This window comes from Engystomops pustulosus, chromosome 11, assembly GCF_040894005.1.
Source record: "Engystomops pustulosus chromosome 11, aEngPut4.maternal, whole genome shotgun sequence".
NCBI classification, from domain to species: domain Eukaryota; kingdom Metazoa; phylum Chordata; class Amphibia; order Anura; family Leptodactylidae; genus Engystomops; species Engystomops pustulosus.
Window position 1 is genome coordinate 17,190,000 of NC_092421.1, and position 17,978 is coordinate 17,207,977.

General features: G+C 43.2%; 1 protein-coding gene across 1 annotated transcript in view; it reads left to right on the forward strand.

Moving 5' to 3' along the window:
- The window catches only part of PCDH15 (protocadherin related 15), a 934,666-nt gene that overhangs the window by 717,320 nt on the left and 199,368 nt on the right, over positions 1-17,978 (forward strand). Inside the window, exon 22 of the mRNA XM_072131129.1 lies at positions 9,589-9,705. Coding sequence (XP_071987230.1) covers positions 9,589-9,705 — 117 coding nt within the window. The remainder of the gene's footprint in view (positions 1-9,588; positions 9,706-17,978) is intronic.

Here is a 17,978-nt window from a genome sequence, read left to right on the forward strand (position 1 = left end):
ATTATTTCAGCGCTTCTTGCGCATCTGTTTACATTCCCCTCACCCGGCATATCCTAAACTTATAAGAACGCTACTACACTTGATCTAATACAAAAGGTTCTTAGAAGTGCTGTTTGGGGAGTAGCCTAGAGACAGGGGCTTGGATTGGCGAAAGCTCGCCTGGCAGCGGAGCGCCAGCTCCATGCGCATCATGCGCTTCTTGCGCATCTGTTTACATTCCCCTCACCCGCCATATCCCAAACTTATAAGAACGCTACTACACTTAACTTGGTGCAGGCTGGGACCGAGTCTGACCCTGGGGCTGCTCATATACTGGCGACGCAGAGAATTGCGGGGCCTACCTCGGTCCAGGTCTCAAAGGCCTACTATACCTCCTCCCACCCCTCCTCCACCTCCTCCTCCTCCGAATTACCATCCGTGGGCATGGCGCCATCAGTCGGTAGCTCTAGGCACAGCAGCAGTGCCGTCGCTAAGCGACAGCAGGCGGTGCTGAAACTGCTGAGCCTAGGCGATAAAAGGCACACCGCCCAAGAGCTATTACAGGGCATTCCACATCAAAGTTGTTAACTTTGTCGCCACCCTGCTGTGTAATCCACAAAATATACTGGCAAACTTTTACCATTCAGGGATATTATTTCAGCGCTTCTTGTGCATCTGTTTACATTCCCCTCACCCGGCATATCCTAAACTTATAAGAACGCTACTACACTTGATCTTATACAAAAGGTTCTTAGAAGTGCTGTTTGGGGAGTAGCCTAGAAACAGGGGCTTGGATTGGCGAAAGCTCGCCTGGCTGCAGAGCGCCAGCTCCATCACAAGATCCAACTAACATAGTTGCAGCACCTTTAATCTACTACTAGTTCACTGCCTCCATAATAATAATAATCTTTATTTATATAGCGTCATCATATTCTGCAGCGCTTTACAAATCATAGGAAACAAATACAAATGTAATGTAACAGAGCACAACATTTGTATGGAACAACAGGAGTGAGGTCCCTGCTCGCCAGAGCTTACGGTTTATGAAGATGATGGGGTAACACGAGGTAAAAGAATATTTAATGGTCAAGCCATTCTTCTTAGGGAATAGAAAAAAATATAATAAATGGAATTGCTGTCGCTTGAAACACTCAGCCGTCATCTTATATACCAGGTCCAGGGTGAATGGGACTGCAGAGAAGTCTGGTGCCTGTTGGTTGCTGGATAACAGATGGGAGGACGACACAGGACGGGTTAGTAGAAGAGTTAAAACTTCATGCAGTTAATGAGTGTTATAGGCTTGCCTAAAGAAATGGGTTTTAAGAGCACGTTTGAAACTTTGGAGGTTAGGTATTAGTCTGATAGTCCGGGGCAGAGCATTCCATAGAATTGGTGCAGCTCTAGAGAAGTCTTGGAGACGCGAGTGGGAGGTCCGCACTAGGGTAGAGGTTAATCTAAGATCACTGGCGGATCTAAGAGCACGGGTTGGGCGATAGACTGAGATAAGAGAGGAGAGGTAGGGGGGTGCAGCATTATACAGAGCTTTATGGATGAGGGTTATTATTATTTTAAACTATTCGAAAGGAGACTGGCAGCAAGTGCAGCGACTGGCATGAACTGTAAGCATACATGGTCCCCTTATCAAACGAGCTGTGTCAGGCAGAATTTGGGGTTGTTTTCATGGCTTCCATGTTAACTTTGTCGCCACCCTGCTGTGTAATCCACAAAATATACTGGCAAACTTTTATCATGTAGCGATATTATTTGAGCGCTTCTTGCTCACCTCCTTTGGTTCCTCTCTGCCACCCATTGGTTTGAAGCCTGAGTCCATTTAGGGTATGTCGCCATGCCACTCTCTAGCCTGCCGCTGCTGCCGCTGCCTCTGCATGCCGTCCCCTATAGTGTCAGGGTCAATTATTGGATGTTTTAGATGCTATCTAGCTTCATTCTGTCACTCTGTCATGGCCATGCTGTTGCCCATAATTTTGGCATAATGGTGCGATTAGGCAGCCTCAGAGGAATCCATGCATGCTGCCCCTGCTGTTTCCTGTCCATTTCCGTGGTGTTTCCATCCTTTTCTGAGGTTCCCAGGTGTTTGGCCAAGCTTCCCTGTGCAGAGCCTTGGTCCCCTTGAAAAATGCTCGAGTCTCCCATTGACTTCAATGGGGTTCGTTATTCGAGACGAGCACTCGAGCATCGGGAAAAGTTCGTCTCGAATAACGAGTACCCGAGCATTTTAGTGTTCGCTCATCTCTATTCACAACCTATATTGAAGGGGTTGGCCACATATAAGGAAGTTTGCTATGGTAAGTTCAATGGCTTATTAGAGTCTCACATCTAGTACTTACCCTGGTAAACTTCCCCCTTCTGCCCGGAGGAGCATACAGGACTTCCTCCAGTGGATCGGATGGTCGTATAGTCCTTAGTGAATTCACACCCCTCTGTGAACCCCACGCCCATGTCACTGGTCGGAGAGGGATGCAGATATCCTCTTCCCACCCCTCTTTTTGCAACTTTTAAAAGCGGTCACTGCACAGATTCGGTTGTACTTTTTTTTAGCAGTATTTTTTCTCCAAGTGAGAGTCAACGACTGAGCCAAGTGTTCATTATTTCCAAGGTGTAGATGGTGTAGGTGTAGGGTGTAGATACCCTAGATGTCAGGTCAACTATGCCAACCTTTTCCATATGCTAATGGAATGTATGGAGTTGGGGAGCTATTAAATCTGTTAACCCAAGTTAGAAATCAATTAAGATGTGGATCCCAGACTGTCTCTCCTAGGTGTTCTGCCGAATGCTGATATCAGGGATCCAGAGAGCTTTGTATCGGGAACTCAAGGAAATTTTGTACCACATGAGCTCTCCTCCAACTACGAGCGAATACGAGCGAAAAGCCACATGGACAACATTATCAGGCTGGAATATGGGATATACTTAAGGTGGAAAACAAGAAAAAGTTTGAGATGTGAGACCGGTAGTTAGATACTCCTGGGCTACCATCTAGAGCACTACTGGTAATAAAATTAAATTGAATGGTCTTTACTAGAGATGAGTGAGCACTAAAATGCTCGGGTACTCGTTATTCGAGACAAACTTTTCCCGATGCTCAAGTGCTCGTCTCGAATAACGAGCCCCATTGAAGTCAATGGGAGACTCGAGCATTTTTCAAGGGGACCAAGGCTCTGCACAGGGAAGCTTGGCCAAACACCTGGGAGCCTCAGAAAAGGATGAAAACACCATGGAAATGGACAGGAAACAGCAGGGGCAGCATGCATGGATGCCTCTGAGGCTGCTTAATCGCACCATTATGCCAAAATTATGGGCAACAGCATGGCCATGACAGAGGGAAAGAATGAGGCTAGATAGCATCTAAAACATGCAATAATTGACCCTGACACTATAGAAGACGGCATGCAGAGGCAGCGGCGGCAGTGGCAGACTAGAGAGTGTCATGGCGACATACCCTAAATGGACTCAGGTTTCACCAAAGGAGGTGAGCAAGAAGCGCTGAAATGATTTCCTATGTGAACAAAAGGTTGACGATATATTTATTCGATAACACAGCATGGTGGCGACATAGTGACCAAGTTCCATAACGTATCTGGTGAAACACCCGAAAAATGAGCCTGACACAGCTCGTTTGATAAGGGGACCATGTATGGAGGCAGCTATATGGACGACTTTTGGAGGCAGCTATGGCGATGACGTGTGGAGGTAGCAATGGAGACAACGTGTGGAGGCAGCTAAAAAGACGACGTGTGGAGGCTGCTATGGAGACAATTTAATTTGGATAGTGCCTGTATGTGGCAGTCCAAAAAAGTTTTCAAACCAGAGGAGCAGGTAGGTGGTCCTCCAGAAAAATTAAATAGATTGAGTGCCTGTATGTGGCACTCCCAAAAATTGTTTAAAACAGAGGACCGGGTAGGTGGCCCTCCAGAAAAATTAAATACATAGAGTACTATAGCTAGAGCCAGTTGGCCCTGGCAAAAAATAGCCAGTTTCCTCTGCTTTAGTGTACAAAGAGGAGGAGAAGGAGGACAATAAGGAGGAGGAGTGCATACATTATTCAGGTTGAGATTCTTTCACCTGTTGGAGAATGAAAATCTGGAGAAATCCAGGCTTTTATTCATCTTGATAAGCGTCAGCCTGTCAGCGCTGTCAGTCGACAGGCGTGTACGCTTATCGGTGATGATGCCACCAGCTGCACTGAAAACCCGCTCGGACAAGACGCTAGCGGCAGGGCAGGCAAGAACCTCCAAGGCGTACAGCGCCAGTTCGTGCCACATGTCCAGCTTTGAAACCCAGTAGTTGTAGGGAGCTGTGTGATCATTTAGGACGATGGTATGGTCAGCTATGTACTCCCTCACCATCTTTCTGTTAAGATCAGCCCTACTCTGCCGAGACTGGGGACAGGTGACAGTGTCTTGCTGGGGTGACATAAAACTGGCAAAGGCCTTGTAAAGCGTACCCCTGCCAGTGCTGGACAAGCTGCCTGCTCGCCTACTCTCCCTCTCTACTTGTCCCGCAGAAGTACGCCCTCTGCCGCTAGCGGGAAATACTGTTTCAGCTTGTGCACCAGGGCATGCTGGTATTCATGCATTCTCACACTCCTTTCCTCTCCAGGGATGAGAGTGGAAAGATTTTGCTTGTACCGTGGGTCCAGGAGAGTGAATACCCAGTAATCGGTGCTGGAATAAATTCTTTGAACGCGAGGGTCACAGGATAGGCAGCCTAGCATGAAATCTGCCATATGCGCCAGAGTCCCAACGCGCAAGAATTCACTCCCCTCACTGGCCTGACTGTCCATTTCCTCCTCCTCCAACTCCTCTTCTTCTGCCCATACATGCTGAACAGTGAAGGACTGAACAATGGTCCCCTCTTCTGTCTCGCCAACATTCTCCTCCTCTTCCTCCTCATCCTCCTCCGATATGCGCTGAGAAACAGACCTGAGGGTGCTTTGGCTATCAACAAGGGAATCTTCTTCCCCCGTCTCTTGTGACGAGCGCAAAGCTTCCGACTTCATGCTGACCAGAGAGTTTTTCAACAGGCCAAGCAGCGGGATGGTGAGGCTGATGATGGCGGCATCGCCACTGAACTGACCATCTGTGTTGACTCCTCAAAGTTACTCAGCACCTGACAGATATCAGACATCCACATCCACTCCTCATTGTAGACTTGAGGAAGCTGACTGACCTGACTACCAGTTTTGGTGGAAGTTGACATCTGGCAGTCTACAATCGCTCTGCGCTGCTGGTAAACTCTGGATAACATGGTTAATGTTGAATTCCACCCCGTGGGCACGTCGCACAACAGTCGGTGAGCGGGCAGTTGCAGGCGGCGCGGCGCTGCGCTGCCCTGAGAGTGGCAGCATCTGTGCTGGACTTCCTGAAATGCGCACAGATGCGGCGCACCTTCGTGAGCAAATCAGACAGATTGGGATATGTCTTGAGGAAACGCTGAACTATGAGATTTAACACATGGGCCGAGTTGCAGAGCCGCCACCAGGTTACGGCCGTTGTCACACACAACCATGCCTGGCTTCAGGTTCAGCGGTGCCAGCCACAGATCAGTCTGCGCAGTGATGCCCTGTAATAGCTCTTGGGCGGTGTGCCTTTTATCGCCCAGGCTCAGCAGTTTGAGCACCGCCTGCTGTCGCTTAGCGATGGCACTGCTGCTGTGCCTAGAGCTACCGACTGATGGCGCCATGCCCACGGATGGTAATTCGGAGGAGGAGGTGGAGGAGGGGTGGGAGGAGGAAGAGGCATAGTAGGCCTTTGAGACCTGGACCGAGGTAGGCCCCGCAATCCTCGGCGTCGGCAGTATATGACCAGCCCCAGGGTCAGACTCGGTCCCAGCCTCCACCAAGTTAACCCAATGTGCCGCCAGCGATATATAGTGGCCCTGCCCGGCAGCACTCGTCCACATGTACGTGGTCAGGTGGACCTTGTCAGAAACAGCATTGGTCAGGGCACGGATGATGTTGTCTGACACGTGCTTGTGCAGGGATGGGACGGCACATCGGGAAAAGTAGTGGTGGCTGGGGACCGAATAACGAGGGGCAGCCGTCGCCATGAGGTTTCGAAAGGCCTCGGTCTCTACCAGCCTATAGGGCAGCATCTCCAGGCTAAGCAGTTTGGAGATGTGGACGTTGAGGGCTTGGGCGTGTGGGTGGGTTGCACTATACTTCCTTTTGCGCTCCAGCGTCTGGGGTATGGAGAGCTGAACGCTGGTGGATGCTGTGGAGGATCGTGGAGGTGAAGATGGGGTTTTCGCACGGGAGGTGTTTGGGCCGGGGTCCTGGTCAGTGGGCTGACTAGCAGATGACACAGGGGAAGGAGCAGTGGTGTGCCCGGCCGGAGGTGAACGAGCTTGGTGCCATTGAGTGGGGTGTTTAGCATTCAGATGCCTGCGCATACTGGTGGTAGTTAAGCTAGTAGTGGTGGAACCCCTGCTGATCCTGGTTTGGCACAGGTTGCACACCACACTCCGTCGGTCATCCGGTGTTTCTTTAAAGAACCTGCAGACTTCTGAAAATCTAGCCCTCGTCACGGGAGCTTGACTACGTGAAACATTTGGTGCTGAAGCACCAGCTCTGGCCCTGCCTCTCCGTCTGGCCCCACCACTGCCTCTTCCAACCTGTTCTGCTATAGGACTCGCCTCCGTCTCAGAAGCACTGTGTTCACCCGGCCTATCAACCCAGCTTGGGTCTGTCACCTCATCATCCTCCGATCCCTCAGTCTGCTCCCCCCTCGGACTTCTTGCCCTGACAACCGTGTCTCCTCATCATCCGACACCTCTTTACACACTTCTTCCACTACGTCAATAATGTCATCATCACCCACAGACTGCGACCGGTGGAAAACCTGGGCATCGGAAAATAGCTCAGCAGCAACCGGACAAGTGGTTTGTGACTGTGGGAAGGGTCCAGAAAACAGTTCCTCAGAGTATGCCGGTTCAAATGCCAAATTTTGCTGGGAGGGGGCAGACTGGGGGGAAGGAGGCTGAGGTGGAGGAGCTGGAGGAGTGCTGATTTCGGTGACATGGGTGGACTGCGTGGAAGACTGACTGGGTGGACAAATGGCTAGAAGCATTGTCCGCAATCCACGACATCACCTATTCGCACTGTTCTGGCCTCCACAGTGCTCTACCACGAGTCCCAGTAACTTGAGACATGATGAACCTAGGGAGTGTAGCTCTGCGGCGTTCCCCTGCTCCCTCATCAGCAGGTGGTGTCTCACCCCGCCCAGGACCACGGCCTCTGACCCCTGCAGTAGTTGGACGCCCTCGTCCTCTACCCCTAGCTCTCGGGTTAAACATTTTCAAAATAAGTGTAAACTTTAATTATTATTTTTTTGGGTTTTTTTTTTGTTTTTTTAAACAAAACAATGCTATCCTATTGCTATGGCTAGTTTCTAACTTACACTGACAGCACACAACTGGATTTTGTGCTGTGCCTGATGACTTTGAGTTATAAAAAGAAATAAACGTAAAAAAAAAAAATCAGCAGACTGTGCCTAATTCAAATCAAATCCCTAATAAATTGTCCCACTTCGATGTTTGAGGTGATATGTGTGTCACTAAGAGCTAAACACAACGGTCGCAAGTCTCCCTGCAAATTCCTCACAATATGGTACTAGCTGCACTACTAGTGGCAGCAAGCCCAGCCACAAGCAAACCAAAAAAAAAGTAAATATATAACGTTATTGTAGCCCTAAGAAGGGCTGTTGGGTTCTTGTAGAATCACTCCTGCCTAACACTATTCTAATAGAACACCCTAACGCTTTCCCTGACCAGCAGCAGCTCTCTCCCTAGCGGCATCCAGACAGAGAATGATCCGTGCAGCGCGGGCAGGGGCTAGTCTATTCCAGGGTCACCTGATTAGGCCAGCCAACCACTGCTATCGACGTGTAAGGGTTTCACGTCATGCTGGGTGGAGTGCAGAGTCTCCTGACTTGTGATTGGCTCTGTTTCTGGCCACCAAAAATCACAACGGCGGGAGATGCCATTTTCTCGAGCTGGACGAGTATGTTCGCTCATCTCTAGTCTTTACCTTGTATGGTTAATTTGGAAGTAGTACAAGGCTTTTAGGGCTGCTGGTAAGTCTTTACTGTACGTAATGTGAGGTCCGTCTGCTGAGGATAAAACAGTTTGTGCTATGTGTGCATAGGTGGACCCGCAATCTACAACCTTTTTCTGTTGATTTTGCTGAAGCACCAGGCTGGAGGGGGGATGTTGCAGCAGGGAGAGTATTATTTTCTTCATTGTTGATCCTTACTGCATTCAGGTTTTATTTGTGGTTTTTCTGATTATTACGGTATTGCAGTGAACTTACTAGGTGGCATTAAAATTCAAAAACTAAAACGGTCTCCTGTTCCCTAAAATATTTCCTAGTTTATCATACAAAACAGCCCACTTATGGTTATTTTATATACGCATTCCTGACACCCTATGGATTAATTAGATACAGCCCCGCTCCCCTCCATGGATTCCTTATGTACAGCAATATGTGGGTACCCCCAGCAGCTCGGGACCCCAGCACTTGCCCAGGTAGGCACCAGGCCCTTGTTACCACTTCTAGATACTGATGAATAAATTGACAGCTGGGTGTTACCATTTCTAATGTCAAATAAGAGTTTGCATACATAGTCTGAGGATGTCTACATTGATTAATCAAACTGATAACACACAGTTGTCAAAATTAAAAGGGGGAGATTTATTATTGCTTACACAGGGCTATTCTTGCCACTTGAACATAGAAGTACTAATTCATAGGTTATGGGAGCGCATGGCTTAAAGAGGAACTGTCACCCATAAAAACTAAAGTAAGCAGCTCCTAGTGCTAAAACAGAAGCAGCAGTGTTACACTGCTAGCGTTATCGGTCATCTTCCTGTACATTACTGAAGTTTTATCATTATTTATACATTTTAATCATCAATTTTCCTGTTTGCATTATTTTGTTATAAATGACCCATAATGGGAAGAAAAAGATTTGCAACAACGCAACTACAATCCACTTTTTATATTGAAATTTTTTCTTTTTCGGGAAAAACGGAATATTGCACTTTTCTTAGTTGTATTTTTCAGCATTTTATTTTCGGTTTTGTTATCCTGACACATGATTGTTGCAGGCTTGTGAATATCATGCCATAGTGTAATCTCTTGACAAGCTCTGGCTTTGCTTTGCGTCCCCCATGAGATACGCCTCACTCTATGTGCCAAGCTAAGGTTGTTAATTGTAGGTCAACATCTGTTGGGTTCCATATAAATAAGGTATATTTAAAGTAGATGTGTAAAATATTGATCTATTTTTATGCAGTGCTTTCCTTTCTTCTTACCTTATTCAGGCTTTGGAAGACTCTACTGGCTATAAAGGTTTATTTTTTATGGTGACTAGGGAATTCCAGGCATATTACATATAAACGATTTTAAAATTCTATATTTTGTCCAATGGTTTAGTCTTGTACTAATAGGATTGGGAATACTGGAAGCTAATGGGTTTTACTGGACATAGGGAGGTTGACCATCAAGGTTCCATTCATACGTTCCTATTATATCCATCAAAATTCTAAAATAACGCAAATACATATTAACAATCTCAATTTTGTTTTCAGGATATGAATGACTTCTCGCCTGTATTTACCAAAGCGATCTACTGGGGAATGGTGGCTCCAGATGCCATTAAAGGCACCGTTATTGTTACAGTTACTGCTGAAGATCATGATCCTCCGGTAAGTCGACTGCATCTAATAATATAGTAATACCCAAGTGAGAAAACTCTTTAACCCTCATAAGTGACCTAGTCCTCTGAGCATCTGAGTTGATTATAGAAGTCTCTCTCAACAGTAGCCCTCATACATTTTTTATGTTTCCCTATTGCTTACGCTGATGGCTATGTTTAACATTTTCAACGCAAAGCTGCATTTATTTAAAATAACAGGCCAGATGTAACAGTATAAACCATACATACATCTAGATTTATATTTCATAGATACTGTAGGTTGGTTCTCAATATACACTGTATCTATAAATATACTAAATAGTTTTACACCTTGAATATGTATTTCATTGTTTTTGGTATGAAATTCTAACTGCAGGCATCACTAATTTGATGATGAAATTTGATTATGTAATAAAATTGGTTATTGCACCATGATATCCGCAGTGAGAAGCCATGGACTGCAAGCCATGAGCAGCTTAATAATATTTTCTTATAAATCCAGTGTAACAAACCCTGAAAAGGCAATTTGCTAAATCACTAAAGAATTTTATTGAAATGACGTGACCTACATATTTGGCATGTTAAAGGGGTTGGCCACTTTACAGTTACAGTTTTCAGTGGGAACAAGAAAAACAAAAAACGCCAAACAAAGAGAACGGCGCCTCACGTGATAACGTAAGGGTAAGTGGGCACCGTATGTGGTGAGTAAAGATGGATGTTCAACTGGTAGCCATTTGTGCGTTTGCGATCTTTTAAATCCACTCAAGGGACAATTCCCTTGCCACCAAATGGTACGAATCTTGATCATTACTGTAGCAGCTCCCTAGCTCTCCAAATAACTGGTAACAAAAAAAACCGTGGGTAGAGGTAAATGAAACAGGTTAAAGGTGGGGCTAAATACATGCGCTTGTAACCAAGACGTACGAGGAATTCTCATCAATGAGATGGTGCAGAATCAGCAAATTTTATTAACAATAGAAAACATCCAATGGTAACGCGTTTCAGGATAAACCCTTCGTCAGACCCAAAACTACAAATAAAAGGATAATACAATGAAATGAAAATAAAAAATATATCAAATATATGTCCAATAGAGGAAGTCGCTGGGTATAGAACTGTCAAGGTGCAAAGAAGGTAATCCAAACTACCAGAAGGTAAGAGTACACAGATATAGAGTGCATCAATAGCAAATTTCAAAGACATACATGGAAACAGCATTCAAAGCAAAATTGAAATGGAAAAATATGGATTCGATCATGTGGTATACAGTAACACAGCCAATAAAATCAAATAACAAGGGTATGCAGTGAACGGGAAAAAGCAATAGAGGGATAAATAAATACATATAAATATATATATACACTCCATAGGTACATAAATATAATGTCTATATATAAATATACACATACACGGCTGTTAGATAGCATAACTGATAAAATCAGAAAGCCAAGATATGCAGTGAACATTTTCCCCGCGCGCCAGTACAAGGAGCTGCCGCTCAGCGCCTGCATCCACGTAACTTCCCCTGACCATTCCTTCTCATCTCCCTATATCAGTCACCGACCATATACTGGCTCCCACTTCTTTCATCCTCTGTTACCCTTTCATTAAGTCTTTCATCCATTTAGCTATGCAGACATCGGAGGTTTATCTACTCTATATTTACATATTTATAGATTATATTTCTATTTATGTACACTTTCTTTCATGTACAGGCGGTCCCCTACTTAAGAACACCCGACTTACATATGACCCCTAGTTACAAACGGACCTCTGGATTTTGGTAATTTATTGTACTTTAGTCCTAGACTACAATAATCAGCTGTAACAGTTATCACAGGTGTCTGTAATGAAGCTTTAGTCTTAATATTGATTCTTATGACAACCCAACATTTTTAAAATCCAATTGTCACGGAGACCAAAAAAGTTCTGGCTGGGATTACAATGATAAAATATACAGTTCCGACTTACATACAAACTCAACTTAAGAACAAACCTACAGACCCTATCTTGTATGTAACCCGGGGACTGCCTGTACACATCAGAATTTCAACAGCCGTGCATATATAATTATTTATTTATTTATGGACATTATATTTATCTAAGGATTTTATGTATTTATATATTCTTATGTATTTATTAATCTATCTATTGATTACTCCCGTTCACTGCATATTTTGGCTTTCTGATTTTATCAGTTGTTTTATCCAACAGCCGTGTATATATATTTATTCATTTACTTATTTATATATGGACATTATATTTATCTATGTACATATGGAGTATTTATACATATTTATATGTATTTATTTATCCCTCTATCGATTTCTCCCATTCACTGCATACCCTTGTTACCCAATTTTATTGGCTGTGTTACTGTATACCACATGATCCAATCCAAATTTTTTCATTTCAATTTTGCCTTGAATACTGTTTCCATGTATCCATGTATGTCTTTGAAATTTGTTATTGATGTACTTTGTATCTGTGTACTCTTACCCTCTGGTAGTTTGGATTACCTTCTTTGCGCCTAGATAGTTCTATACCCAACAACTTCCTCCATTGGACATATATTTTATATATTTTTTATTTTCATTTCATTTCATTCTCAAATCCAGCTTGAAAGACAAATTATCTTTTTAAAAATGTTCAATTTTTTTATTCCAAAAATATAAAATCCATCACAAGCATACATCTATCATGGAAAAAGAGAAAAACAAAGAAAGGCAGAAAAAGCTTACGCGTTTCAATTAATTAATTCAACAATCTTGTTAATGGTTCGGCGTATAATGTCACCAGCCTGACAACCTAGCAACCTTCAGTCGAGTGATCACCACAGGTGATGAATACTCAGGTAATGGTAAGAACATAGATATCTTTAAAAAAAAAAAAAATCATGTACCACCATTGATGACCGACAATACTTTGCTACCGCCACTTAAAAATGAAGTACAATACATATAGCAAAAATAGCCCAACAATAGGTAAGCAATTGTCATGAAGCCTATTTCAAAGTTAAAAAAATGTCAAAGCAATTGGCTTTAAGAGAAACCTACCACCACAGATCGACTTATTATAGTAGATCTGTGGTAGGTTCCTATAATCGATAGAAAGATAGCCATTTTATAAAAGGATCGCACAAATCTTTTATAATTTTTAATGGCCCTAATACGCAAATTTTCTAAAGAGGCTACTGGTTCCGTGGAGTAGCCGGGGCTGAGGTTACACGGCGCGGCTACTTCATGCCACAGTAGCCACTTGCTAACCAATCCAGCTTCAGTGCACAGCTACGAGGAGCTGAAGATGGATTGGTAGGTGGAAAGAAAGAGGCTACTGGGGCGTGGAGTAGCCGCGCCGTGTAGCCTCAGCTCCAGCTACTCCATTCCCCAGTACCCTCTTTAGTAAATTTTCATGTTGGGGCCATTACAAATTCTAAAAGATTTGGGGGACTAAAGGATTAGCCCTAAAAAGGGCTATCCTACTATGGATTAGAGGAACCTGCCACCGGATCTACCTTAATAGGTAAATCTGTGGTGGTAGGTTTCCTTTATATTTGTTAATTTTAAGATTAAGTGTTATCAGGTTCTTGTACCCTGCAAAGCATTTGAATCATATTCTACTGACAAGAAATAGAAAATCTAACAGTTTGTTATTCAACTTTTGCAGTGTACTTAATCTCCTGCAATAGCAGTATGTTGGGTGCACTACAAAACGCGTTAAAAACACAAATACAATATCATTTATTGGACATGACCAACACAAAAGCATTCAGCAGTTTCAAAGCATTTTCGGAAATGTCATTATGGAGATTGTAGTTCCACGCAATAGAAAATGTCTACATGCCTAAAAGGGAGGTGATCATAAAAGAGCTCTATTAAATAGATAAACATTTTGTATTTTTACATTAAAAACATGCACTACCCAAGGAATGCATGAAAAAAGAAAAAGATAAGATGAAATATTTGTACTAAGATCAGTATGCATTTATTAGCATTTTTCTGGGTTTTGGCTAGATAAACATACATAATTATCTAGTAGTGGTATAATTAAGATATCTACGTTTTTGCCATTACCTGAATAAGCATCACCTGTGGTGATCACTCGACTTTAACCCTTTCACGACCCGTGACGTAATAGCACGTCACGGGTCGGCCGCGGGTGCATGGAGAGGGCTCACGCGCTGAGCCCTCTCCATAGCCGGTAAGTCTTTGCTGCATATTGCAGCAAAGGCTTACCGGTAACACCCGCGATCGGTGCTAGCACCGATCGCGGGTGTTTTCACCTCGATCGCCGGCTGCCGGTGGCTTCAAAAGGAGGGCGCCGCCATCTTTTCGAGGATCGCCGCCCCCCGTGACGTCATCGGGGAGCGGTGATCCGTCGCCATGGTAACCTCGGGTCTCACGAAGACCCGAGGCTACTTCGGGTTAACCCATGCATTACAATGTGCTATCAGCACATTGTAATGTATGAGTAGTAAAATCCCCATATAGTGCCATACTGTAGTATGGCAGTATATGATAGGATCGTGCAGACAAACTAGGGTTAAAGTACCCTAGGGAGTCTGAAAAGTACTAAAAATAAAAATAAAAAAAAGTTAAAAATGAATTAAAATTATAATAAAAAAACCCCTAAAAACTCAAATCACCCCCCTTTCCCTAGAACTGATATAAATATAAATAAACAGTAAAAATCATAAACACATTAGGTATCGCCGCGTCCGAAAATGCCCGATCTATCAAAATATGATAACGTTTTTTCACTGCGTTTAATCCTGTAACAGAAAATCGCGCCCAAAGTCGAAAATGGCACTTTTTTGTCATTTAAAAAAAATAAAAAATTCTATAAAAAGTGATCCCAAGGTCGAACAGTCCTAAAATTGATAACATTGTAAACGTCATCAAAATCCGCAAAAAACGACACCACCCACAGCTCAGTACACCAAAGTATAAAAAAAGTTATTAGCGCCAGAAGATGGCAAAATCCCCCAAAAAAATTTTGTACAGGAGGTTTTAATTTTTTTAAATGTATGAAAACATTATAAAACCTATATAAATTTGGTATCCCCGTAATCGCACAGACCCAAAGAATGAAGTAGACATGTTATTTGGGGCGCACAGTGAAATCCGTAAGATCCAAGCCCACAAGAAGACGGCACAAATGCGTTTTTTTACTAATTTCACTGCATTTGGAATTTTTTTTCCCGCTTCCTAGTACACGGCATGGAATATTCAATACCATCTCTATGAAGTGCAATTTGTTACGCAGAAAATAAGCCGTCACACAGCTCTTTACATGGAAAAATAAAAAAGTTATGGATTTTTGATCATGGGGAGTAGAAAATGAAAAAACAAAAAAGGGCCAGGTCCTGAAAGGGTTAAAGGTGGTTAAAAACCTTCTATACAGCAGAAGTAGTCAGGCTGGGGACCTTATACATGACAAGCCATGAAAAAGATTTTTGATCGAAACGCGTAGGCTTTGCCTGCCTTTGTTTTTCACATGACTGTGCTAGTTGGGTACTTACGATGGATTTGAAATTTTTGAAACAAAGAATTGTGCAGAACTTTTTAAGAACATTCGCCTTTTTCAAATTAAATTTTGTAGACTATGTTCTATGATTCTGGAGCCCAGGTTTCCGTGCTCAGAAGTCTTCTCATACATTGATGTGGCCCAGGTGACTTGACTCTCTATTTTCCATATTATGTGATGGACCATCCGCCAGAAATAAAAGTTTTTGCTATAGCTTACTGTATCTATACTGTTGGAGTTGGAATAATTTCCTCATGCACCCGTGTATAGTATCATCTATAAAATTCAATAAAATAGGAATAATAAATAATATCTGCATGTCATCCTAATACACCGGATCCAACAAGAATAGAAGGGCTGTCCTTATGTTACCACACATTGGAGACAGGGGCTCTCTGGCATCATGAATTGAATTTTTTATGTTGCCGAGGTTTACACTAAACATGCATTAAAATATGGTCTCTCGCAGCAGGAACGGAAACCTAGCGGATGTTGGTTCTTCATGTACTGTATTGCTTGTAATGTTCCATTTATGAGGGGAATTCCTGGTGCATCGGCTTCTATTTTCACACTTTCTGAAAGGACATAAAGCATTGTATATGTTCTTGCATCTTGTGCCACCATTATTAGTGCTTGCAGGGGGTTCTAGAGTTAGCAAAACATGTTTTCTCTATATTTTGTACCCAGCATGTGTAGCATGTGTAATGACCTCTCCTGTTGTGCCACTCACTAAGCACAGTTACTGAAAAGTCAGGTTATAAGCTTCTAATACCTTAGATTGGTTTATGGAAATGACCTTCATGTAGTCAAACCCCAGGAAGTGTTATTGACATCTACCTGTCCAGCATCAGAAAAAGATCGAGTCATAACTGCATGACAAGATGACGTTGCTCTCTCCATTGGTGATTATGTGAGTTACATTTTAATATACTGATCTTAGATTTTCAGAAATCAGAAATTGACTCTTTAGCAACAGAAAACTTAGAACGTGGGAGAGGTTGTTACTTGGTGCTGGGGTCACTTATGGGTGGAAAAAGCTCCTGACAGAATAACTTTAATCTTAAAGGCCTAGTGTGACTTATTTTAAATTGTTTCTGGCCCCCAATGAACATAACAGTTCATTTGTGGTCATGTGATTTCTTCAGTTAATCCCTGGTTTTAGTAGTGACACATGTACATGTGACACATAGTGGAGATTAGCTTTGGCAGAAATGCATCACAGACCCCTCCATTAAAGAGGACCTGTCACTGCTTACTAAAGGAAGCAGCTCCTAGCGCTGCCCCGGATGTAGCAGTGTTAAACGGCTAGCTTTATCGGAACCCACCGATAAAGCTAGCAAACACTTCAGCACCCTTTGGAACACCAGCATATGCATGAGAGGGTGGTGCGAGGACGCGGTGACTACTGCATGAAGCTTGGCAGTCACCGCCATCCTATGGAGTGAGAGGGACGGTCTGCGGGAGAAGCAGCACCTCGGACAGCCCCCTCATGTATACGCCAGACTGCTGTAAGCTTGGCCCGATGGTATGGCACTGGAGTGTTTGCTGGCTTTACCGGAGGGTTCCGATAAAACTTACAGTGTAACACTGCTACATCTGGGGTAGCGCTAGGAGCTGCTAACTTTAGTAAGAAGCTCCTAGTGCAGTTTTTAAGGTGGCCACGTCCTCTTTAAAATAAATACATATTTAAATAATACATTCTGGCCTTGGTGTGCTGTTCCTCAACACGAGAGAAAAAATACAAATTTGGATAGGAAAGATCCAGAGTGTTAAATACTGGTCTAGACCTATTGAGAATCAATATTTAAATTCAAGTTGCATTGCTGCAAATGGAGGTCTTTTGACCAAAAATATCAAAGGTAAGTATAAAATTTAACTTTTATTTCAATTTTCCTAATAACGATTCAGAACTCAATCTGTGATTCTTGTTTGAAATCCATATACTGAATCGAAGAGGATATTTAAAATATTTATGTGATAGCGGAGGGTAGGTATTGGTAAGTATCGTGAAGCGAGACCTTTGGAGTGTATACCTATATAGTAAGTATGTGCGGGTATTGTGCTAGTCAACTGACTGCTATTGGTTTGTCATAGCGCTCCTGACAGTCTCCAAAATTGATGGAGGAATTCGATCGTTATTCCTCTCTTTGCTCGTATTCACACATGCTCTCAAGGAAGGGGTATTTGTAGGAAGTTTTAGGCATACACATGCTCTCAAGGAAGGGGTATTTGGTAATGGGGTATTTGAACTGGGAGAGTTGGCATCCACAACCCCTAAAGAAGGGAATACCAGTAGGTCAGTATATCAGAGCAAGGAGAAACTGCTCTACGGAGGTAGACTTTGAAAAAGAATGCTCCAGTCTCTATAATAGATTTAGGGAGAGGGGATACCCTAAGAAAACACTTCACAAAGCTTACCATCGAGCAAAGTCTCTAAAAAGAGAAGAACTATTATCAAATAAACCTAAACAAAATGAGACTAGATGGGCAAGATGTATTGGTACATACGACGCGTACTCACAGGAAGTACTAGGAATAATAAAATCTCTTTGGCCAATTCTAAGTAATGATAAAGAACTGACAGATGTTTTACAATCCCATCCTTCCATTACCTACCGTAGAGGTAGGAATTTACGAGACCTGCTAGTGCATAGTCACCTATCTGATAAAATAACCAAAGGAAACGAGTGGCTACAAAGTTCCCTAAAGGGATCTTTTCCGTGTGGTACATGCACCTTCTGTAAACAAATTCTCAAA